General features: G+C 39.8%; 1 protein-coding gene across 2 annotated transcripts in view; it reads right to left on the bottom strand.

The window, feature by feature from the left end:
* The window catches only part of FBXW7 (F-box and WD repeat domain containing 7), a 66,779-nt gene extending 40,568 nt beyond the window's left edge, over nucleotides 1–26,211 (bottom strand). Inside the window, exon 1 of one of the 2 annotated variants that reach the window (XM_080916566.1) lies at nucleotides 25,690–26,211. In XM_080916566.1, coding sequence (XP_080772692.1) covers nucleotides 25,690–26,196 — 507 coding nt within the window. In that variant the 5' untranslated portion in view covers nucleotides 26,197–26,211. Of the gene's footprint in view, nucleotides 1–9,747; nucleotides 10,049–25,689 lie in introns of those variants that run through there. The other variant, XM_080916565.1, reaches the window with a different exon arrangement.
* Nucleotides 26,212–26,688: the final 477 nt, after the last annotated feature.

Genomic DNA, 26,688 nt, shown 5'->3' with positions numbered 1-26,688 from the left:
ATTAATCGAAGTTTTATTTGCTTGACAAGTTGACAAAAAATTCCCTCACATTCTTGAAAATTTTTTATAAAGCAGGTACTGCACTGATTTTAGCAGTTTGCAATTTTTCATGAATTAGTAACATTTTGTTGTCTAACTACAGATGAATTTACTTTTAATTAACAACATATCCCTCGACTTCAAATACAAATTAAGGATGAGTTTCTGTAAAACAAGAGTTTTGCATAATCCACACAAGAACCTGAATTGGACTTCACAAAGCAGGTGCAACTGTGCATTTAAAAGTGAGACAGTGTTATCATCCGTCCAAGAACAAGCCTGTAACTGCAGCAGCTTAAAAATCCTCAAATTCCGACAAGATTTACAAAAACGGTGCAATACTGCCCCTGTATGTTCACCATGGTAATCACAGTGATGTTCAAATCTGAACCGGTAAAGATTTCTGTGGAGGGCTGAAAAGCTGTTAAGGATTAAATTGCTCATAAAAACTATTATTATGTGAAACACACACACACACACACACACACACACACACACACACACAATGTAAATAAGCACAGCAATAACAAATTTCAATTTCCACACTCAAGACCAGTAAGGAAGAAATTTAAGGTAACAATGTTATTCAACATTTTTTCCTCTCAAAACAGAACTCAACGTCATCATATAAAGACATCAAGCCCCAAACATGCATGGTAACTGCCCATGTAAGTTTAGGATCAGTATTTAACCTTTTCTGTCTTGGGTTTCCTTAGCCTTACATTTATTTTTCTCAGATAGGTGGCTGCTATTACCTCAGCAGAAAATTTTATACACATTTCAAAAACTCCCAGATTATTTCTATAATTACTTAGCAAACCAGTGTGTTAGAGATAGTTAACTTACATAACTTTCCACAGTCAGTGACGGAGAGCAGAGAAGTCAATTCTGACCTAGGAGTAATTCAGAAGCAAGCCACTGGGATGTGACTGACGGGACATTAAAGACCCTCCAACAAAAGTCTTGCTATAAAAACATGAGTAAAGGGACATCAAGTATATTCTTTAAGAGAATTCAAACTGTATTTTCTGTACTAGAATTTCTGAGAACAGATTATGTATTTTAGTAAGGACCACAGCAATTCAAAGTATGTTTATCCATATATGTGTGTATACTTATGTATGAAGAAACTTCAACATAAATTATTGCCAACTAATTTTAAAATAGAACTGTATAATAAAAGAGGGCTGGACGATGGCCCCACAGCTAAGAGTGGGTACTGGTCTTGTAGAGACCTCAGTTTGGGCACTCAGTGTTAGGTGGCTCACAAGAACCTGTTATTCCAGTTCTAGGTGATTCAATACCTCTGGCCTCTGGAGCACTGCATACATGTACACACAAACACACTTTTAAGTGCATGATAAATAAATAATTAAAAAATTTAAAAAAGCGTCGGCTGACACGTTGTATTTTGGCACAACCCAGATACAAATGCATCCTGTAATTATAACAATTATCTTGCTTATTAATATCTACTTGATGAATGAAGGAAATCATGTGCCTATGGTTTTGTTTTTGTTTGAGACGGGGTCCCACTATGCAGCCCAGGTTGAGTTGAGCTCATGCATCTTCCAGTCTTAATCTTCCAAGTGCTGGCATTATAGGCATGTGCATAGTATCCAGCTTGTTCCGGTGTTCTGACAAATGACTATAGAAGGATAACAGGAGATACATCCCTCAAGAGACAGAATGGCCATCAGTGGTCTCCTTATGAGAAGCCGCTCTGTCTTATCCATCTACAATACTAGCAAAATGCACGGAGAACAGACATAATCTGTAATGGAAGGTTAAACTTAATTTAGCTTTGCTCTTATTTTAATGTGCATAGACCTTCAAATGTGGCTGGGGTTCTTTCTCATCATTTAATGTATCCATCTGCCATATCTTAATCACTGATGAAAATATTTAAACTGCCAACTGTCATTATATTATATTGACCTATCTGTAACTAGGTAATAGAATTTAGGTTTTATCCATGCAATGCATGCTTTAAATTCATATGTACAGAGAGATTTAAGAGACAGTTTAAACAGTCCTGAAACCTCCAGGTGTCTTCAATTTTTGTGTATAAATGACAGTTATGAATGTTACAGTTCAACAGACTTGGTTCTCTAACTTTGAAGACAGCTGCATTCATATATGTGCATGTTGAACATTAGAAGGATAGATAATGTGGCACATAAACTACATATTACAAAAACCTCTAGCATGTTACATTATTTCTGCAGCAAAAGAATCACTTAGATAAGTATTAACGGAGGCCATCTATGTCGACTTTAAGTCTTAGTTCATAGGGCTTGTTAGGTTTCTGGAGTGCGGGCAAGAGATCGTGCAGGTTTATTTCAAACAATTTACTCTGCCAGGAACTTACTTCCAAGTTTATTTTTAGAATAGTTTTTTATTTGCTGCTGCTCACTCTACAAGTCTTGACATTCGACTCATTTCTTAAAATGCAAGTTACAGGTGTTCGTACCCTGCCTGTTGATATTAAGGCTACTTACCATCTGTGCAGCTTATCATGGGTAACAAGACATGATTCCTTGTAGATTTGTATAGCATGTGCTCACTTAATTTCCTTTATGCTCAGATTTAACAAAGGAAGAAAAATCCAATACTAGTAAGATCTGATGGTAAAATGTCTAGGAAACAATGTCATAGTTACACACTGAGATGTGTGTCTTAGCATATGTGAAGAGGTCCACTCAATTTCTCAACTCTATCCCATGTACCTAGTCTCTCTGGGCTCAGCTGGCTAACGTACGAGTCCTGCTGCTGACTGCCTCATTCAGAAGTAATTACTTATCTCCTAGTTGTAAGACAAGTTCTTAAACCCTCCTGTGCCTCAGACCTCTCACACATGGAAGCAGAAATAATATAACTCAACCTACTTCATGAGGTTATCTCACATACTATATGAAGGCTTTTTAAAAAAGAAATACATATAAAGTAGTATCTCGTCTGTATATCTGCATACCAAATCAGATGCTTTTATTACCATACTTGATTGTCATCAAAACAGCAGCATCTTAAAAGTCTTTATCTGCGGACTCCTTAAACTAGAATCTAAGCTCCGGAAGAGCAGAGAATTCTCTCTAGGCCTGTTTAATCCAAAGGTTAGAGAAAAGCTCTCAACTTGGTTTTGGGTATTCTGTGTGTATTGGCACAGTGCAGGTGGACATGGGCCGCAGCAGAATCACCATAAAGAACAAGATATAAACACAAGCAACAGCACACTCCCTGCCATTCTCCGGTCAGCTGTTTGAAAACAGAACTATCTGAAGTCTTAACTGTCGGGGAGGCCCTCTCTGTACAGAGTGGCCCATTTACGCATTTCTCCCTTTGTACTACAATGGCTGTAAGTTTTACCACAGATGGAAGGTGCCTTGCTTGTTAGAGACTACAGTTCCCAGGAAACCCCTGATTCCTACTCTATTTACTCCTGTCTGTACAGAGTGCTCAGGAGGGAAAAGACTGGCATAACTTTAAACTACGTGATGCTACAGGACATGAGGATCTGAAATGTCAACCCTTCTGACGGTCCAGTGGCGCAAGAAGCAATGTTTCTACCTCCTCACTCAAAGCTGTTCCTAGTTCAGCTCCTGCCACAACACTGATCTTCCTGCCTTCCACGTATTAGACGTTTTTCCCTTTGAGCCTTTTCTGACATTTTCAAACTCCTGGGCCTCCTAAATGACTCTCGAAAGTACCTCCTAAATGACTATACTGTGTATTTGTTTCACCTTCACTTTCAAAATTGGTAAGTAGTAATTACTCTTAAAATTAAACGTATCTGAGTTTGGTTAAATTTAGAAAATGAAATATTCAAAATCACAGCTGCATAGTCATTTTAAAACACAATAAACAAAAACATGCCATGTTCTAAGTACAAAAACAGTGATGTCAACAGACCTGTTGTATGGATGTGTCTCTGAGCTTTCTCCTGCATGTCACTCACAGCAGAACAAGCACCGGAGTCAGCCTCTGTGGACTAAGACTTGAGAGCCTAACTGAAGCCACCAAGTGTTCCTACAAAGTGTCACACAGCACCACTGAGCAGCCCAAAGCAGGCCAAGGGCAGTGGCAGAACATGGAGCGCACTAGGGTTGAGGATGACGGATGAGGACCACCAAGGCAGAAGGAAGCACGGCCCTGGAGGAAGGTGAGGTCTTGAGAGAACCTGGAGGATCCCCTGGTAACACAGGGGCTTGATGTATATTAAAATGCTTTATATTTATCCCTGCTAAAGAGATACTTTATATTTATGTTTATATATTTGGCTGAAGGTTCTGGAAACAGACATTGAATTGCATGGAAACCAAGTTAAATTGTGGCTGGCCACCAAGGCATCTTAAATAAAAAGACTTGCTCAAACTGTGATGTCAAAAGTTAACCGTGGTGGGAATGGAACTCAACAGAGAGAGGGAAGAAGGGTAAGCCTAGAAAGTGGCTAATGGGCAAAGCTATGACAGATGTGACCTAAGTAACACTGAGTAAGAAACAGGCAAGTGTCTCTGGCAGCTGCTGCTAGCATGAGAAGGACTCTCGGAGTGGAGATTATTAATAGCAGTACACTTTGGGAGAGGACGCCATTACTACTGTAAAAATATCTCACTAAAATCCAGGAGTGTAAGAGTAGAATGTGACATAAAAACCAAGACAGCTCTCAGAGGACCTGCACTAAACAGACAATGTTGAATCCAAAGTACATTTTTTAAATCACACATGTGGGTGGACAATCTGCTTGGACAAAGACACAGAAACCTAGCTATGAGAAGGGTAGAAAATCCTTACAGTTGGAAACAATACAGGTGACAAGTCTCTAGCATAGTTCTTTTCCATAAAGAAGATAGTCATTACAAACAAATAATTTTGGATTTACTTCATGTTTTCTTCATGGACTATGATGATATGTAATTAATAGAAATATTGGGACAGACATCACCTAAGCAATGTCCATAAGATGTTTATGTAAAAATCAATAGGTTTGGGATTATCTGTATGTTTTCTAGTAAAGTTGAGCCCTGTGGTTTTTTTAAAATTGATACAATTTTCTGGAAAACAATTCATTACTATCTACTAGAAACAGAATAAAGTTAATTCTTTACCAAGTAATTCTAGATCTCCAAATATGTGCATAATAATATGATTAAAATTTTTATATACACATTGCCAAAGCATATTGTTATTCAAATTAATAATCGTAGAAGAACTGTGGCACATTCATGTGCAGATTAGACACTTGCTAGCACTCAGTCTCAGAAACACAAGCAATACATGAAAAATGGGTCTAGCTGCCAATTTTGCAAAAAAATAATTAAGTATTTTAAATTATTGTTTTGGTTGTTTCTGAGCAGTAGAATTACTAACAATTTAGAAAATTGTAAAGAAAATCTTTTATTTTGCATATAATACGCATGTCCTATTTTTGAGATGTAAGTTATTAAAGGAAAATAAAATTTACTACATAAACTATTCAATTCAGATAATTTAGGGAGATATTACATTTCTAAATTCAGAATGCTAGTAATTTATACTTTTGCTTTACCAAAAAAAGGCCTCGTGATTGTTCGTATAGTTTTTAGAAACACAAAAGAAATGTCTATACATATAAAGATTTTATTATAAAAAGGATCATTAGAGACATCTTTCAGAAAACCAAAACAAAAAATAAACAAAAACCAAATACATTTTCTTAATAATTGTGGCAGACCATTTCTGAAAAATTAACTGGCTGGTCTAAAGTCACTAAAAGAACAAGATTAAAATTACATACAGCCTAAACTAACTGAAGTCTGTACACACAAAATAACTCATTAGGTTATGTCTGAAACAACACTAAAAATGTGAATACAGCTTTGTGTCTATTGATGGCACAATGATTAAGAAAAAAATCCAAACCCTAAACAATGTTGCCGAAGAGGTACACTGTGTTCCTTTGTCCTTGTCCAAGGCCCTGACTGAGGCCATGGACAGGAAGGACAGTGCACCAACCAGCGCGAGAGAGACCTGTCTCAATAGCTGCCAGATGAACTCAGCTGATTAGGTATGATCCCTGGCTAACAAGGCAACAAAGAATAATCCAGCCAGCGACATAAGCATTTCAAGATTTTAATGAATACAACTGTTTTATAATGTGTGGCTTAAGTTAAAAATCTTAAAAGTGATTACACAAAACATTTTAAGATTACAAATGGACCGTACCACAAAAATGTACTTGTTAGTCGATGCTTTGAAACTTTAAATATTTTCCCTCAGAGAAATAAAATTTAACATAATATGCTCCCAGACTTTTCTTCCAAACCTAATTATCACAGTAGATGAAGTGTCAAGCCTGTCAGGAAAGGTTGTGTGTAGGCCAGAGATGGTAGGAAGGACAGCGGGTAAGGTCACTGCTCAGATCCACCAGGAAAGCTGGGAGAGCTCACCTGTGTGACTACCATTCCCTGGTCTACAAACTGGAGGAACGTCTTTGTTTACAGTATTCAGCTCACATTTAAGTCGTTAAGAACCAAAATAGCTCAAAAAAAAAAAAAAAAAAAAAAAAAAAAAAAAAAAAGTAATAGTACAGTACCTAAGCTATAAATCAAACATGGTGGTGCACACACCAAAAGCCTAGTACTGGAAAGGGCGCAGCAGAGGAATTTCTAGTTCAAGGCCAGCCTGAACTACACAGTAAGACTGTCTCAAAACCTGAACACAAATGATCCTCAAGTCCATTTGCACACTCACCGTCTGTCCCCAAGCTCTACCCCACTCAGTCTTCCATGTTGAACAGGCACAACCAGATGTTTAAGAATCTGATCTCAACCAACGACTGCGTATCGAAATAGTAACACTTGGAGTAAGTCTACAAGAATCATCTCGATACTCGTGTTCCAAAGCGGAAAGGAGTGAATAAGTAAGATTTAAACATTCTAACATAGTTCTGATATACTAACTGTAAGATTTACCAGTATTTCTCTTAGTAAAAAGAAAAATCAAATTCTGCACTGTTTTGGATGTGCCCAAAAATGTAAAAAAAATAATGAAACTGGAATTTTAGACTGTTTCTGATGCTACTGTCATAATTAAAAGCATTCCAGCTTCAAGAAAAAAAAATTAAGCAATATTTCTGTTCTGTTATTAAGAAGGCTATTCAGCTTCTTAAAATTACAAGTTAAACTAGGTTAAACCCCCCAAACCTCCTTGATATTAATAATTACCTATAGAGCTTATCTTTGTGTGTGTGTGTGTGTGTGTGTGTGTGTGTGTGTGTGTGTGTAAAGTCTCTGAATGTGAATTGGGTGATTATAAAGTCCAGTAGAGGGTGCCAGTGGGGCAGGGACTACAGGTAGGCTGGGAGCCATCTGATGCATGGGAACCAAACTTCCAGCCACTATTATGAGAGCAATCTGAACTATTAACAATGGAGCTATCACTCCAGCCTCCTACAGAGCTGATTTTTACCAAATATTCTAGCTGATGAGTTCCTCAATGCTAAAGTATTTAACTCAATAGTGACTAATTAGCAGCTAGTTTGTTACTTAGTGTTACAAATACTTGAATGCTCACACACTTTAGGTGAGAGCCTAAAAAAAAAACAAAAAACAAAAAACCTGATAAATTAGGCTACCCTAATTTAGTTGTGACACTTTTATAAATAAACACTTTCTTAAAAAAAGAGAGATGAAAATTAAAATCGTAGCTATAATTTATATTGTAATTATAATATAAATATTCTATGGTTTAAAGAATCTCCCACAATCTTCATACCATCATGCTTTCAATTTTGTTCAAAACATTACCCTACAAACACTGAGTCAGCACCTAGGAAAAGGTTATGATGTTTTCCAAAACATCTGGCATAAAATATGATCAAACTGTATACCATTTCAAAAGAATTTTCTCATAAACACTTAAAATATCTGTCACACTAAACTAACAAGGATAATGAAAATCCATCTAAAGTACCCAACTGTGGAAAGAGAAGCTCTCATGTGAAGAGAAAAGGTCTCATAACTCTGATGTTCCCAGGAGTTATGCCACAGTCAACACTGTTTTAATAAAACAGAACCTGGACATGTTGATTAAAAGACGGTTTTAAACCTGTAGCCATGGTCTTTACTTCTAATTTCCCACACAACTTTAACCTCCATACTTAGCTTTAACGTGGCATTGCAGCGGCAGGGCTATAACTTAGCACCATAACCTAGAAAAGTCAGAGCAGTGACATCAGAGAACCCGCCGGGACCCTCACGGTCCTTGTCAATGCTTCCTCAGGGTCAGCTTCTATGTCATTTCCAAACAAATGCACAGTGACATTAAACTCCTGCAAACTAAGACTCCATAGGTTTGTTACAAAATAAGAACAAGATAAGAGAACAACATTAACTTGGTTATCAATACTTTAACTGTTTAATGTAAAGAAGTCCTCGTGTTTTTATGTTTGCTAACTAGTCTTTTAAACTTAATTGTGTTGGTATTTCTGTTTACAGAAGGAGTAAATTAATCACCTATTTGCAAATGACATTACAGCTGTCAAGAGGCCTCTTGTAAAATCTCAAATGTGAACAGTGACCTCACGGCACAGAAGCTTTCAAACCGACAGGTGAAAGACAAGCAAACCATGAAGACAGAACAAGTAGAAAAGGAAGAGAAGAAACAGGACAAGAGGGCACTTTGGGTTCTAGTTTCAAAATTCAAAAGACATTGTTTTAACTCCATTTTCCAACATGGCTGCCATTTACTTCAGATAGAAGTTGAAATCACTCAAAAGGAACTAAGCTAATGGGGGGGGGGTGCAAAGCTTACTTAAGTCTCAGTAAATGTCTCTATATAGACAAAACTAGTTTTCTTGTGATGGATTATTCGCCTTGTCCCTTTCAGTTAACAAAAAGTACCTATAAGAGATACAAGACACAGACAACATTAATTGTCTTCCATAGACACAGACAGACAGACAGACAGACATAGACACACAGAGATACTTGTGTGTTTGGGCCTACTGTGTTCAGGATCGTAAATGTATTTCATATCTACAAATACATTACTCTAGTAAATAATTCAAAATAGCAACAGCAGCTAAGTCAGAAGAAACGCATACTATTAATACTACAGCTTCAGTGTTCAATACTGAAAACATCCTTGGATCTTATGTTGATTATACACTGGCACTAATTATGTAAAATCCAACTTAGTTCGGGATGGCTACATATACATTATATCCCAGAGCAGTGCTACTTCTATTTCAGCAAAATGAAAGCCATCTCTTTTCATTTATGCAGTCTGAATTCGTGAAAGAGCTTGTAAACAGCCCGAGAAGCCTAAGGACCTGGAGAACGATCTGCACTAGATGCTGCATTCCCACATAAGGAGCACACCAACAGCAGCTTTACTGTCCCATCAAACTAAAAGCTACAAGATTGAGATTCTAATATACATATTAGAATTTAAGACATATCTTTTTCACATTTACCAGTTTGAAATAAGTTTACAGGATTCTAATCTCAAGAAAAAGATGAGACGCAAAGACAGAGGTGGGGACCCTGTCAAATTCCAGATCATCTCTAAAGCTGTCGCTGCGCAAGTGTTCCCTGGCTATACAACATATTGTTAGCTACACACACACACACACACACACACACACACACACAGGAAATCTGCTGTGCTTTACCGGAAGAGAAACAACACTTAAATAAACGTTCATGCTTTCAAATGTTACAGACTTACCCGTCTTCGACAAAAAGGCAGGCCCTGGGCAATGATGCTAATGCTAAATATCTTCATCACAGTCTGATGTGGCAGAGGCTCTTTTGCACTTTTAAGATCAACAGGAACCAAGCCATGGTTCACAGGAACTTTTCCAGGTTTTGACATTTTAAACTCCTCTTGGTTGCTGAACACTCTCTACATGTAATACAGGCACATTACTAAAACACTCACAACCAAACTGAAAACATTACTGGTAGTTTTAAAAGGCTGGGAACCCAAGGCCTGTTGCTGCTTTTGTCTTCCAACCTTCTCTTTGCGAGTGTCCTGACCTGTCTGAGGCTTGGTGAAGTGCAAACTGTCCTAGAATAGCCAGGAATTATAAACTCCTGAAGTGAGCGCTCCTGCTCCTGCCAGTCAAACAGCTGGTGAGCTCCCACAGCAAGTGAGCAGTTGCAGACAGGAGCAAAGCAGGGCTGGGCTGCAGGGTCCTGGGAGTACTCCAGCTAAATAACCAAGGTGCTCCCTACAAAGTGGAAAGGAAAGAGTTTTTTTACAAAATTCAACACACACACAACTCTGTTTTCTCTTAAGTCTTCCTTTCTCAAATGTCACCATAAGTGTCTGAAGAATGCGTTGAGTCAATTCAAATTTAAGGAGTGTTTATACATGTTAAAAACAACATGCTTGTTTAACCTCATCGTGGGTGCTCATTTCAAGTGTCTGTCAGTGTTACCCTTTCCTTATAAACCATTCTTTATCTCATGGTCACCATGCCAGTAAACACCCTCCCTCTCTCTAGCTATTAATAACCTTGAATCATCTTACTAGAGACTAGAGATTATCAATCTCAGCTTCTCTGTAATTCGGAAATAGTCCCTGATTCTTTTATAATAGTCACATGACTGACTAGAGGCACATAAACTCTTTATTAATTTGTAAAATAAATTATGACAGTCAGTGATCAGCGTCGCGTGTCAGTTCTCAATACAAACATGCTCTAAGAAAGCCATGGTAGTGTGTGCATTGACAGAGAGGTCACTGAAATGTTGGACGGAGCATGGAAATTCTTAGTGTTTCATTCCTCCAACTGTCGGTCAGACAAGCCTCCTAGAACACCGAAAAGGACTGAGACTGGGCTAGAACATCTATCTGCACACGCGTACCCAAGGTAAACTTTGGAGCAGAGACTCTAGCTGAAAGTACTCCTAAACTATTAGTTGTAGCATAATCTTAAATATTTCCTTAAACCAACCACTTAGACTAAACTCAATCCTGAAACCAGAAATGACCTTGAACTGGTGATCCTCCTGCCTCTAACTCGCAAGTGCTAAAATTACAGGGTGAGCCACCTTGTCTGGTTTCTTCCTGCAACCCCTCCCACTTTGGAAAGATCCATTTTCCTCTGTAAGTAGACTAGTGAGAAGAAAAGAGTTTGTACATGTGAAATATTCCCAGCCCAATTCTGGTGTTATGTTCTTAAACCAGGTCTTTGTCTCTAATATCAAAATGGAATGTAAAGTCAAGGTCACTCTGCATCTCTACTTCTGGACGGACACACACACAACACACACACACACACACACACACACACACACACACACACACGATTTAAAAGCAGGAAGTTGACTAGAAGTAACATGATTGTAGTAGCATGATTCTCAACAATTACAACGCGGAAATAACCCAAGTAATCAAAGTGCTACACACACAGTTGATTGTTGTTTTGCCTTCAGAAAGGAAATTTCAGCCTTGATACATCACTGAAAGTTGAGACTATCACAAAGTAAAACAAGTGCATTACAAAAAGATAGGTGTAGCATGACTCCACTTACAATCAAATACTCATGCAGTGCGTGGGGACAGTTTAGTTCAGAGACAGAGAGCACAAGGGTGGTCCCCAAAGGTGTGAGGTGACTATGTTTAAAGAATCTCCCACAATCTTCATACCATCATGCTTTCAATTTTGTTCAAAACATTACCCTACAAACACTGAGTCAGCACCTAGGAAAAGGGGGCGGAGGGGGGAGTTCTAGAGAGGGAAAGTGGTCATTGTTAGGCAATATTCTGAATGTACTTAGCGTCACTGAGTATACATGAACAAGGTAAAAACATTACTTTTTTATCATACATGCTCAACTACAGTAGAAAGTCTAAAAAGTAAATGATAGTAGAACACAACAGTCCTTAGCCCTGGGACTGGAGACTTGGCTTAACGACTTCAGAGTTCTTGCTATTCAAACCTGATGACCCAAAGCTTTACACCTACCCACCAAAAAAAAAAAAAAAAGCTGGGTGTGGCCCCATGAGTCTGTGTAACACATGCAGGGAGTTCAGATAGGAAGATCACTGGGGACTGTTAGCCTCCACCCTAGCTCCAAGAGACTGTCTTGTATCTCGAAAATAAGGCAAGGGGAATTGCACAGGACATGTGGTGTCTTCCTCTGTCCTCTGCACGGGGGTCCACAGCACAGACACCCAATACACATACTCTTATATTCTTATAAAATAATTTACCAAGGGCAATGATCACAGTCACATGTCACTTCCAAACCAGGACATGCTCTAAGAAATGCATGGCAGTGTGTGCGCGACATCATTCCCAACAAAGATCCAGGGTTAGGACAGAGAAAAGATAGCATAAGGACACTGGAAGTCTATAAACTATCACGGTTGGGGGCAGGGGTTTACAGCTGATAGTTAAAGGAGCCGCGTCTACGGCCCCACCATCCTCTCCAGACCCTGCTCCGCTCTGTGCTGCCCTTTGAGGCTCACTTCAGTCTCCAGAGGAAGACTGAGATTTTGTCCATAAAATTATATCCCTCGATCATATTCTGTCTCCTTAGAATATCCCTTCGCTAATGTATCACTCTCTCCAGATATACTCACCATCTATTTTGCTAATATTACAGTATAATTTTATACAGATTGAGATCTTTATTCTTAAAACAATGTATTTCAGTGATAATCTCCGAAAACAATTAGCACTTCTAATTCCTTCCAGATTCAGGGAAGATAACATTTAAATTAAATGATATTTCTGTGCTTAAACAAAAGTAAAAATGAGAGAGGGCAGTATATTCGTGAGATTAGCATTTATCTTGCATTAAAAAAATACCAAACAGGCCAAACTGGTGCAATCTAACAGTTACTTAGCCCACTGATTAAGTAAACAGCACAGTAAACACTGTCTGCACTCACATTTACACCTACAGCCCCACACCCTGCAGAGCCACATTGTTACATGTGTGTCCTTTTAAGATCTAGATTCCCAGGTCCAGCCGGTCCACGAGATCTTTAAATCTGGTGCAAGTGGGGAAAGAAGACGAGCTGAAAGGAGCTGGGACAGGGAAGAACTGCAAGTGAACATAAAGCTTTCTCAATAGTTCTTAAAGAACCAAACAAGGATGATGAAGGAAAAAGGAGATTTCCATGTTCCCATGGTTATTTATGACATCAGAGAAACACAGGAGAGAAAGTCACCTCTGTTGTATATCAGAAAGCACATTTTTCAGAAGCACGAGGTAGCATTCTCAACTCCTCTATTGGGAAATAGCTGCCCTCAACTGGATAGTGCAGAGCACTGCAACTGAGCACACGCAACACTGAGGGCAAGCCCGGCCAAGCCGGGCCAAGACAGGCGCAAAGACAGCTCCTTAGCGACGGTCAGTGGCAGCTACTAACTTCCTGTGCCTTGAGGAACTCTTATCCCTGAAGCCGTGCTGTCAATCTAGAGTGGAAATACGAAAAATAGTGAACACTTCAAATACATAAGAAACCCCGGATCAACGAAGGACAGCCTGGACAGTGGACAGCGTCACAACCACTGGCATTAAACGAGAGCCAGCTTCACGTGCTTAAATTCAAGAAAACCACAACCCATGAAGGGCACTGTGGACAGTGTACATGGCTCCTCAACTACTAACACGTAAGATGGTTTTCTTACACTGCCCAGGCTAGCCACAAGTCCCAGGTCTCAAGCAAGCTTCTAAGGACCCTCTGCCTCCGCTTCCACATGCAGCTGCCACCGCACCAGCCTTAAGAAACTGATTCTGTACAATAGTTTCACATTTTTTCCAAGGGGAAAAATACTAACACATGCTACTGGATCTCAGTAGTCAATGCTTCTGTGAACTTAAGCCATTCCCGTTAGCACCGCTGTGTTCTTGGTGAGACAGAAAATTCTAGATAATTAAAAAATACAGCACTACTAAAGTGAAGTAGGTCAAATAACTATTCTCCATACAGAGCACAGCACTGTCAACCTGTGCTGAACCAATGTTTAGTCTTTCAAAGCCTAGTGCCAGAGATGGGACTCTTACACTCCTGCCCATTAAGAAATGTACGCATGGCAATGAAGAAACTGAAACAAACAGGCGACAGTCACACACCAGCAAAGTGTCTGCTTGTATTAATACTTCAACTGTAGAAAAAAAGAATTCAGCATAAAATTAAATTTTGACTATATGGCGTGGCCCCTGTACCTTTACTATTCATGGTACAAAACCGAACAGAAGGGCAGTGGTGGCACACACCTTTAATCCCAGCACGTGGGAGGCAGAAACAGGAGGCTCTGTGTGAGCTGCAGGCCAGCCTGCTCTACAGAGTGTTCCAGGATAGCCAGAGCTACACCGTGAAACCCTGTCTTGAAAAACTAAAAAATGGAGCTGGGTATGAAGGGTTAAAGTCCAATACAAAAAGATTTCTAGAGAAGTTCGACACAACATTCAAATGCCCAAAGTGCTTGTCGGGAAGTTCAGAATTTCCAGTTACAATTCCTAGGGCATCCCGCCATTACTAGCATAGCAGCAACACCACAGTGCACCCTTGAGCTTCCTGCTAAGTTCTGGTATGCAAGCACGAAGGACCACCCGTAACCACTAACCACGTACGCACACGGTAGCCTGGGCTCTAAAACAGTACAGAGTGTACAAACAGACCTGGCAGCTACAAACTCACAAACTCACGGGGGTCACCTAAGACATCACAAACTTACTTTACAATTTGTAACTAACAAAATCACAGTTGTAAAGTAGCAATGGGAATAATTTTATGGTTGGGGTCACCATAGCACAAGGAACTATATTAAAGGGCCCCAGCATTAGGAAGGTTGGGAGCCACTGCTCTAGGCTAAATTATCCAAAGCTGACAGGTCAACTGCACAGCACACATAGAATATCAGGTAAATTTTAAATTCTAGGTTCAGTGCCAGCAGGAACTGGGAAACCTTAGGCTGGCTGCTTACCCCATCCTTCAGACTCCTAAAGAGAAGGATGGGCCAGAAGACCGAGAGTGCACACTGTAGCTTTATTAGTCATGGATATGTCTCATACTGCTGGATTATCAATTTCCTGAGCCTTCTTTTATCACAAGTTAGTAAAGTTAGCTTTACAAAAATATCCAAGGGCCAGCAACATGGTTTAGTGTAGAAAGGTGCTTGTTGCCAAGCCTGATGACCTGAGTTTGATCCCTAGGACAAACACAAGCTCTGCTTGAGTTCAGTAGTGTGGCAACTGTGACAACGTGTTGAGATGGTGTAGTTGAGTTGTATACAATGAAAATGCTTTAACTGGAAAGAAGGAATAGATATAATGAAAGGTTTTAAAAATGGACCAAAAGATGAAATTCAAAAAATTAACATTACAACAAATTATATATTTTTACTTTCTCCTCCTGCCCACCACAATGACCTAGGCAATGACATACAAAATGTATAGGTGATAGATATAATTTTTTAATGTAAGCTTTGAATTTTAATCCTATACTTGTGTTCTCATTCTTTTACCAGGCATCTAAAGAGATATTTGAGATTATAACTGAAGTCTAACTTTCAGTGTCTCAGCAGTACCCAGCATGCTGTCCTCTGTGTCTGTACCGCATGTTTCTTCATGACTGAGCTGAATGCTCATGCTCTACCCTGGCTTCCCCAGCTGTTAAACTGGCCTTTCACAGCTGCTCACCAAGAATTCAGCTGCCGATTAATATAGCTATACCTTTAAGTCAACTATGACAAAAATGGCATTGTAATTACAGGTATTTCAGTCATGCAAGAATTCCAACCCCACGTGACGACAAAGAGCCTCAAATAACTTTATCTTCTACAGTTTTCAAAATAAACATTTAAAGACTGTCATTTAAATTAGTTTTATAAGCAAGCTTCAGCACCAATAATTCATCAACCTTTCAGCTATTTCTCCTGCACATGTCCTAAAGATGGTTTGCAAGCCAGGAAATCACACTACTCTGCTTGAGGGGGTTGGGGGCTCAGGGAGGAATGTGTGTACACACCTTTAAAATATAAATAAAATATCTATTTATAAATAAATAAAAGAATTTAAGTATAGAAATATTTACTCTAAATAAAATGATTTAAACATACAATCAAAATATAAAAAATAATTTAGGCTTTCATTCCTGGATAAACTAACAGTCTCATAAATCTCAACATTAATTTTATAGCAGATGTCTGAGTTTTCATTTCTTCAATAAATAAAACACTAATTAGCTATCAAAAAAGATAAATTAACTCAACTTCTATAATCCCAAATGTGCTTGTGCAGAAAGATCTCGAGAATTAAGAGGAGGAAGTGCGAGTCTCGGCTGGGGAAGTGCTTGCTATGCAAACATGGAGGCCCAGGCATCTAAAGTCCTAGTGCCCAGATGGAGAGAGGAGGATCCCCACGGCTTGCTGGCTAGCATCTAGCAAACCTCGGGTGCAGCGAGAGGCCTGAGATAGAGAGTAGTTAAGTAAGAAAAGGTAAGCAGGAAGGAGAGCAGAGGTAACATCCTACAGCACAGACATTCTCAGGAGGGCACAGGTATTCCAGCATCCTTCAGCACATACTTTCTCAAAGATGATCACTATGGTATGCCTGTCTTCAGGGAAAAAAATCCCTTTTCGAAGTAGGACCCTAATACTGCTTACTTTGAAGAGTGTAGACCACATCCTCTTCACTTAAAAAAATGGGCAGACACTTCTGTTTAAAGGAACATCCTGTGACCACTTAGGTTGTCATTCTTAAAAAGCTCAGCTTGTTTTTCACACTGATGTGCTGTTTCCAAGTGATCGGCAGTCACAGGATAAAGCTCAAGGCAGCTCAGGCAAGAAGAGAAGATAAAGGTCAAGGCAGCTCAGGCTTAAGAAGCCGAGGCATCCCCAGAGCCTAGGCAGCGTGCAGTATGGCCTGCTCTGAGAGCAGCAGTACAAGCTTTGCTCACATACACTGATCCCTCTTCTTATCTGGCTTACGTTTTTAGCCATTTAAGCATTTTACTTTCACCAACATAATAGATGGCTGTAACTAATTCCATTACCCAAGCAAAAGGTGTGTAGTCACTTAAACTCACATCAGTCTGCCAGCGCATAAGGATGTGTGTATTCTGAGGGCAACAGCAGTGGTGTGGACAAGTGGTGAATTTGTGGTGAGGGCACACCAGCCACAGCCACATCAGGAGACAGCACTGTTTATCAACAGCAGGCTGTAACGGCCTTCGATAGGACAGGCACTAACCTGCCCAGAAAGTTTAAACTGACAGACATGACAGCTCAGCTGCAGAAGCTCAGGGATGCGGTGGTTTCCCTTTGAAGTATCAGAATCCCGCCCGTCTTCCACGTTGACAGTTGTAGCTAAGGTGGACACTGACTAGTGAGAATGCCCTATGTCCCCCAGAAACTCTTAAAAAATTAAGAGTGAAAAGTATTCTATCAATAAATAGAGGCAGGAAGCGACAATAAGCAGGCTTCTGAACTTGAACAAGCAGTCATCCAGATTCTAATCAAACTGTGTCCCTCTTCACATAGTCACACTACTCAGTCAGGACCTAGAGGTTATGATTTGCCGCCACCACCAAACTAAGAAAGTCAAGAAATTAGCTGGTCAAGCATTCTTTACTTCAAGATGACTGGGTGCCTCACCCTACATTAGCGCTAATGTACCAGGGACCTGCTCTTTCGTGCACACATGCTGAGGAGCCCGGGGCAATCACTGCTCATAGGAGGTCTTCTGATTGAAGATTACATGTTAATTCTTAACAATTTTTCAAAAATGTACTCACCCTTGCAAAAAAAGTGAGTTTGTTCATATGTACAAAATACACTGTTTCTTTTTGTTACTTAATGCCAAAATAAGAATACGCTAGTTTCTTGAATTAAAAAAAAATACAAAAATAGTATTTGTCAATATATGCAACTTTCCTTAATACTTATTCCAAACTGGGGCAAGAAATAATATATTTAAATACATGAAAACTGCACCATTAACAAGGTACAATATGGCCCTCTAGTGTTCAGTGAAGAAACTTAAATGATTACATAGGTTTCCCTGCCAAAACCACTTTCTCCAACTGCCTAAGGACACTGCTAAATCTACTAATGGCAGACGCCTTAAAAACTGAGCATTCCTATCTCTTTTGTAGGTTTTCAATATTTCACTTTCTTTTGAATTACTATTCCAAACAAAATCCTAGCAGTTACTCTGCAGACACACTGACAAAGGCTCCAGCATTTACATGCAAAGTCAGAAGATGTGAAAGAGCCAGTGTGAAACTGAACAACATGGGAAGATTGGCAGCAACCACCTCACGTTTTCACAAACGCACAGCCACCAAGAGAGCAGTTAGCGAACTGATGAATGCTACAGGATCGAGGGCTCAGAAACAGCGATGTTAATGCAGTCAACAGATCGCTGACGGAGATGCAAAGAAAATATAATGGGAAGTTAGTCTCCTGTAGATGGTACCACAACACCGGGACCTCTGCATCAGCATCAGCATTCACAGCCCTTACACCCCTTTCAGAAATTATCTTAAAGTAGGCTACAAACACACAAGAAAACCCTAAGCGGGTAGCCTTGGCACTGTAGCTACAACGTGAGAGGCATTACCTATGAGAGAAGTGACAGAAGATGGAGCCACTAAACTTAAGCAGTCTCTCTGAAAGACACTATGGATAGAACAAGAAGACAAACAGGCCAAAATACTTGTAAAACATAACAAATCACACTTATTTTAAAAGCCAGAAAGCTCTAAAAACAGCGCTGCTAAGAAAACAGTCCAATTTTAAAATGAGCAAAAGACCTGGACACCGCACCAAAGGTGTACTTAGGCTAAGCATGTACCTGAAGTATGTTCACTAATGTACTGACTGGAGAAATGTGGATAAAACAGTGGCGGGAGACAACACACCTCCGAGCAGCCCGATCCACAATCCTGACGATGCCAAGCACCAGCAAGGGCACAGCACTCGCTGACAGTGAGAGCGCAAAACAACACAGGCAAGAGAAGGCACCACGGCAGCTTCTTATAAGAGGAAATATACAGCTACAATACTCGTCTGCAGCTCATGGCTGCCAAAGTCTGGAAAACCAGAACATTCTCCACCAGGTGGGTAATTAGATACATGGACAAAGGAATAATATTCAACAATGAAAAGTGAGCTTTCAGGCCATGGAAATACACTGAAGAAACGTAATGAAGGGTATTCTAAAACTCAAGCTAAAAGGGCCACTGTATGACTGCAGGCGCACGGCACGCTGGAAACAGGACCACTGTGGAGACAGCAAAGACCCTGGTGATGGCCTGGGCCTGGGCGGGTGGAGACTGAACAGGCTGATCTTGAGGATTCTTTGGGACACTCGAACACTATTTTATAAAATACCACAATGGTAAATACACCACTGCACATTTGTTCAAACCCACAGAGTACATAAGACCAGGAGTGAAGCCTGACTTAATGTGGCTTCTGCCTCATCATTTGTAAAACATCTACCATTCTGGCGAGGGGTTTATTGGGGGGCATGATATGTGGGGGTGGAGATAAGCATATGGACCCTGAGTTCCCACTCAAGTTTGCTATTACCTTGAAAATAAAATGGTTGCTAATTTTAAAGTTATAAAGAGTGGTTAATGTGGGAAAACCCCACCGTACCCCCCCCCAAAAAAAAAACACCATTTCACAAGTCTAGAGAATCTGTTGTTAACTCAAGGATAGACTTCCTTTTGGGCATATGCCATTTCTTCCTACAAGGTTAGAGGAATAAAGGGCCAGGGTTAACCACACAGATGAAACATGAGGTAAAGGTAAGAAGGAAGAATTTATGCTAACAGAGCATAATTTCAGTTTGTAAGGAAGAGGTCAACTGTTTAAATAACCAGCTTTAACAGGCTATCAGATTAACTATGTCACCAACATAGTAATTCAGGGATCTATGGTGATCTTCAGGCCTGTACTATGAAAAATATTTATATGAACTCGCCACAGGAGCAGAGATTTAGTTGGGGTGACACTGGGGACCTGAAAAGATGTGAAGGTTTACGGTTATTCCAGTTTGTAGGCCCCAAAGCTGGAAATATTGCTTCCCTGGGTATTTCTATTTTCAAGGAGTACAGCCAGGACTGAAGTAAGATCTCAGCTCAAGTCCAGCTCTGCTACCAACCTGATGACCAGCTGAATTCCTGACCCTAAGCCATCTCTGGCACCAGGCGGACAACTACAGGACTCAGCAAGGACATAGCCATAGGAATCCATTAGTATTCCAGAAAAGTGTTCAATAAATGACTTATCCTTATTGCTTGTTTGCTTGAGACAGAGTTTTTCCTATGTTCCCCAGCCTGGAACTGAATTTATGAGCTCAAGTGATCCTTGGGAGGAAAATACAAATACGAGAAAGTAGCTGGGACTACCGTCCCCAGAATTAAACTATCTGCAGCTGGTGAAAATCACGCCCCTGCTAGTGCACAAGGCAAATCATAATCACATGCTGGGAAGCAGTCTCTTATCCCACACAACACGACTGGATTTTTAAGAGGTTAACATGAAGAACTGTTCAGTGTGAAGTGGGGTGATGACCTCCATTTGGAGCTGATGATCCCAGTGTCCTCCACCAGGTCCATTACAGAACACTGTATAGTCACAGGTCGGGAGCAGGAAAGGGAAAGTACTCCTGCCTTCCTGTTAAAGCACTGGCCACTTCAGAATTATTTTAAAACCTAGATTCTCAAGCTGTTCTCTCTCTCTCTAAATGAAAGATAGCTATGTTTCATGGTATAATACTTAGAATGAGCCCCACTAGTTCACATATTTGAATGCTTGGTCCTGTTTTGTAAAACTGTTTGAGAAAGATTGGGGGTGTGGCATTGTTGGAGAAATGAATCACGGGTACACACCACCTTACCTAGTCTTTTGTGCTTGAGGGTCAGCTGTGAGCTCAGTGTGTCCAGTGCCACGCCTGCCTGTCTGCCTGCCACCACACTCCCCACCGTGATGTAAGCAAGTTCCCAACTGAATGCTTTCGTTTATAATTGCCTCGGTTATGGTATCTCTTCACAACAATAGAAAAGTGACACATGGGGAGCCCAAAGCTTTCAGGGCCACACTAAAGAATTTGCTCACAAAAGCATATATTAAAACATGTTTCAGCTGGAGAAATGGCTCAGGAGTTAAAGTACCCACTATTCTGCCAGAGAGTCTAACTACTCTTCCCAGAATCCCCATCAGGCACCAAGGGCTGTCTGACCTCTCCTGAGTTCTAAGGCACCCACACATACATGAAGTACACACAAACATAAGTGAAAACAGAGCCTCCTCAAGCTAGAAACTGCCAGAGCTCCAAGTGTGTCTGAGATGTGGGATCTGATCAAAGACGGGCAGCAGAGTACCCACCCTTCTCCCTACTACAGAGTGACACTCACTAGTCCCACTTCTCCCCCTCCTTCAAGAGCATATGCTAGTTTTTGGGCACAAAGCCTTTTCCTCTAACCCTTATTATGCATTATAAAGGTTACACAAAAGCTTAGATAAGTAAGTGGTTTCTAACACTTACATCTATTGTTTTTTGATACCAACAAATGCTTACAATAACATCTAAAAAGAATATTGAAGTTATATATCAAAACTAAACTGAAATTCATCCTTAAGACTGCATGCTTATCCTACATACCATCTTCCTTATCACCAACGAAATAACATTAAAGACTGTCCTTGTGATTATACAAATAAAGCAATCTGCCCCCAAAACATCTTGGAATAACTCTGCTTGGTACTAATACATATTTCAGAAGTTTATCATTTTGTACTCAAAGTTTTAAAATTCCCTGTTCTGATTTTGTTTTTGAGACAGTCTTCATCAAGTAGCTGTGGCTAGCCTAGAGATGCCTGCCTCTGCTTCTCACGCTTTAGGGAAAATTACTTTACAGAGAAAGCTCTTAATTAAAATATTATTTTCATATTTTCAATGAATAGGATATAGATTAGCAATAATGTGATTCACACACATTTGAAATATATTTTGAGCAACTATAGTTTCAAACGGTGTTTTTAAAATTATTTTTAAAACTGTATTAATAAAATTTCTATCAATCAAATGTAAGGCTTACAGAGCGTTTAAGTAGAAACTTTACAGTTAGCGTTTGGTAAAAGTACAGATTCACTGACAGATTCTACTGTGAGTAACACACATTGGCTGGTGGCTGGCGGGGCTTGCAACCCTGTGAGTAGAGTTCACTGGCTCTTTACTGAGGCCCAGTTTTTTAACTTGCACACGTTTTGCTAAAGTACTAAGCTACTTTCTAATTATTTCTCCATAACCTTCGTATGTTAGTAGTGCTAGAATGACTGAACACTAAGACCACAACAAAGATATACGTGTTATAGAGAATGATTTGCATTTTAAGGGACAGACACAGGCCCATGTGTACACTAGCCTCGTTTCTCAGGCATTAGGCCACCCATTCTACACATCTGATTTTACTTAATCCTCAGAAACCTTCTGAAGGGGGCGTCATCGTACAGATAAAGAAGATCTTATCTACTACCATTTATTGTCCCATTTGTGTTTCTTGTTAGCTGACAGTGAGCTGATAAAGATAAAACAGAAGCAAAAAATAATCTGTATCTTAAATTATTACAGATAATTGCCAAAGATTCAATATGAGCTGAGGATCTCTTGAGAAAATAATTTTTAAAAAAAAGACATAGTAAGCTGGCAGTTAAACTTGCAGTGCCAAACACTCATAACTGGCAAGGCAAGCTACGCTACCTCTGGAGCCTGCGGAAGGCTTGCCACGAGGAGACAAACAACTAGCAGACTCTAGAGCCTCGATCCCTTTCTTTATGATCCTTCCTTCCTCTTACAAAGCAGGTCTTGTGGCCTCTTATCGTCAATAGTGTCGGACTAACACCACAAGAAAAGAGCTGAGTTCTCAGGGGTTCATTAAACCCATCACACTTGGAAACCGCTGCACTGTTTGTGACATCCTACCACAGGGGGCAGCAGAGCACATGGAAAGAGAAAGGGTTCTTAGAAACTGGGCAGATCAAAAATACAATCTTTTGTTGCTCAGAACATGCTCAAAACCTATGCATAAATATTATGGCTCCTGGTTCTGCATTTTTATGGACACATGTGTACGAATGTGTGTCTCAGTCTTCTGTCTGTCTGTCTGTCACGTCTATTCTTATTCACTTGGATTTGTTCCATTATGTTCTATTATGTTTCTTTGGATGCCAGGAAGGGTGTGGATTCAGATGGAAGAGGGGGAAAAGTTAGAGCGGGAAGCATACTCAGAATATACTATATTAAAACTAGTCTCAAGAAAAGGAAAATAGAAAAGAAAATCTAAACTTGAAAAAGAAAGCATTTGGCTCTCTACAGCCTGTTTCCTTGTCTATTTCAGGAATGTGTAAACAGCGTGCACTTAATAACAACAATTACTGACTACCATTAGCCTTGACGTTTGATACTAGAATTTCGAATCTGTTTATCTAGTATCTAATATAATCTATACTGTTTACTTTATGTTCCCTTAGAAACAAAACTTAATGGGACTGGGGTAGTGTCTTTGTCTCGAGAGGAAACATGGCTTTCTTATAAAGAACAGAGACCTCAGTCCTTAGGAAAAAAATAAATGTACAGCACCCTCTCAGAGTGTGGTACACCTGGACCTTAAATCATTAATAATCCAAGAGCTAAGAATATAGCCTTGTGGCAACTTTTGGTATTCAAAGATCATTATGCTTAATCTATACTCACCAAGAAATCTGTTTCCATGTTACATTCTGTCCTACATGTACTTTATGCTTATGGTAACTAGTGGGATTTCAATGCATGCTATCAAACCTCTAAAAGAATTAGTACTAACAAAAAATATTCAAGTAGTGTTATGCCAAAATGCCTTTAAAAATATGTATATGTATCCCTCTTTTTGTAAATAAAGTTATAAGAGAGAAAAAAAAAAAAAAAAAAAAGAACAGAGACTGTTCCCTACAACTAAGAGTTAATCCAAATAGGTCTATCAATCACTGAGACAGAAAGCACCTCAAAAACCTGTTAAGAGTTCAGAAATGTTAAGAACTAGTATAAAAGTTACCTTAGCACACTGGTCACTGTTCACACTCACCATTTAAGGGTGCCCATATCACTGATCAAAAAATGCTGTCTATCTTCTCTACACTACAAACAAACAAGGCTCAGTGACCAAGGGGACCAAACTGTCCTTGGTTTTGACAGCTTCCATTATGTTCTGTGGAGCAAACCAATGCACTAGAGAACACGTGGTTTCTCATCACTGTAGAAATGCTGCGGAAAGACACAACCAGTCTAGCTGCCGTCAGGGCCGATGGAGACTTCTACTTAGATATTTTTAAGGCAAACTGAGGAAGGACTGAGAAAGTAAAGGATGTTTTCTTCATTTCAAGGACAAAAGTCTTCTGAGCAGCCCATCCCAGACTCACATTCACTAGACAGCCCAGGCTGGCCTGAAACCTGCAACAATCTTCCTGCCTCGAGTGTTGAGATACTGTGTGTGTTACACACCTGACTCTGAGGGAGGGTTTTCTCCTCAGCCCTACTCCTTTCAAAGGACTGAAATGAAACCGCAGCCCAGGATACTGCACAATTTTGTTTTTAATAATGATCAAAGGATATAACTGTCTCCAAAATAAAGTACTCGATTAGTACAAATGTCTCCTTATTAATAGATTTAGACATGTGAAGTCTTCTTAATACAGCTACGGGTAACTAAAAATATCTTTTAAGTAGTTGAGACAATGTCTTCTACCTTGAATTCATGATCTCCCTGCCCTGGCCTCCAGAGTGCTAGAGGAGTCTCTAAATTGCCACTACGGAAATAAAAGGAAGGAGCAAAACACTAAGTCTGCCCAGAGCAAAAGCCGCCATCTTTAAATGGGAGAAACCACTACCTGAAGCCATTTTCTTCCTAGGTCATGCCAACAAGTAAATATAATAAGGTGAAAGGGTTATGGAAATTAGCAACAGACATGTTCTCTGTGACAGCGTTTTTACAACCTAAAACAAAATTGATAAAGCTAATTGATTTTTAAGTCAACTGTATCAGACACTAGCATCCAAGTCAAACCATATTCAAAGTAATTCTGTTAAATTTACAGGTATTTATGGGGAAAATCCAATGATTCTTTGTTAAATTTAAACATCAGCAAATGAGAAGTAAAAAGATGTCTGCTACCGTCTGGTTTTTATGTGTGTAAAACTCAGACACAATCCCTACTGTTAACTAAGGCTATCCTACCTAGCATCCACATTTAACTTCTGAATAACAAAGCAGAGCTACTTGCTGTGACTTCCATTAATTTACATATTAGAGTTAACTGTGAAAACACAGCCAGTGAATACATTAGCCAGTTTGCAAATATAAGTCTTCATTACTTGATTTATACACGTTTCACACCAGTCCAGCACACTCACCCAAACCACTTTGGCAGCAAACATGAAGCTGGTGGTTTTTTTTTGTGGTAAACACCATCAACCCCCCACCCCCACTGTTTTGCAATTAGGTTGCCTTCTTATTAGTATCTCTGTAACACTGGTGCCTTTAACAAACTACGTTTAGGAAATAAAGTTGTTCTACATGTGAAGGTCAGCTGTAAGGATGATTTCGTCATAGATAGCGAGGTAGGATAGCAGATGAAAGGAGACTGAACATACTCACTTTTGTTGTCTTTGTATAGAATGGGGATGAGAGCTGGTGAATGGGCAGGTCCACGATACTACTGCAGTTTGTGACATTGCTATTGTGCGTATGTTCGTCTTCCCTGCTACTGTCATCAGACTGGTCAAAGTCATCACTCTCCTGGTCCATCTCCTCCTCCTCTTCCTCCTCCTCCTCCTCCTCCTGTTCCCCAGCATGTTCCTCATCTTCCTCCTGCTCTTCCTGGTTTCCCGAAGAGTCCTCATCTACTGAAATGAAGCGGTTATTATTTTCTTCCACGTGTCCTTGCTGGGAATCGTTCTGGTCTCCAGGCCTAGGGTCTGCACCCACAAGTTCACCATTCCGCACAGTGTGCTCCTCCTCTTGATGTCTGGGTTGCTGCTGTGGATCCTCCTCAACCACACGATTCATCTGTTCCTCATCAACCTGGCTTGAGGAAGTATTCCCTCTCAGAGAGCCTCCAGTTCGTCGTCTCTTGCTGCCCACAGAGAGCAGTTCCTGATTCATTTCCAAAAGCCAGCTTGCTACTTCTTGGACCTTGGCTAGACTATCAGAAGATGCAAAGGTTTTCACATTCTGTCGGAGGAAAAGGGGGATAAACAAGATTTGTACAGTCTTTGTTGCTGTCTACTTTTGTGTCATATGCCTATAGTCTAAGTATAATGAAAGGTTGTGGAAAGTATTCACACACTTGCTAGTAGTAAATACGTTTTAAATTAATTTATAAAACTTTTTTAAAAAACTATATTGAAGACTTTTAACTATCTTTTTTCATACACCCCTAAAAGCTTGGTGGTTTAGTTGCTTTGATCAGTAAGATATAACTTGGCCAATAAAACAATTTTAAATTATTAATTCAGAAACCATATCCTCTATAAATCATTCACCGAGTAGTAAACATACACAAACACACAAAAACAAAAACCAAACCACCTATAAAGTACCCGGCAAGGTTCAGGGAATGCTGAAGTAAATCTCCTTCAAGAAGCTATATTATCC

This window comes from Micromys minutus (genome assembly GCF_963924665.1).
Source record: "Micromys minutus genome assembly, chromosome: 4".
Taxonomy (NCBI): Eukaryota; Metazoa; Chordata; class Mammalia; order Rodentia; family Muridae; genus Micromys; species Micromys minutus.
Note: the sequence above shows the minus strand (reverse complement) of the source record. Positions and strands in the feature narration are given on the sequence as shown.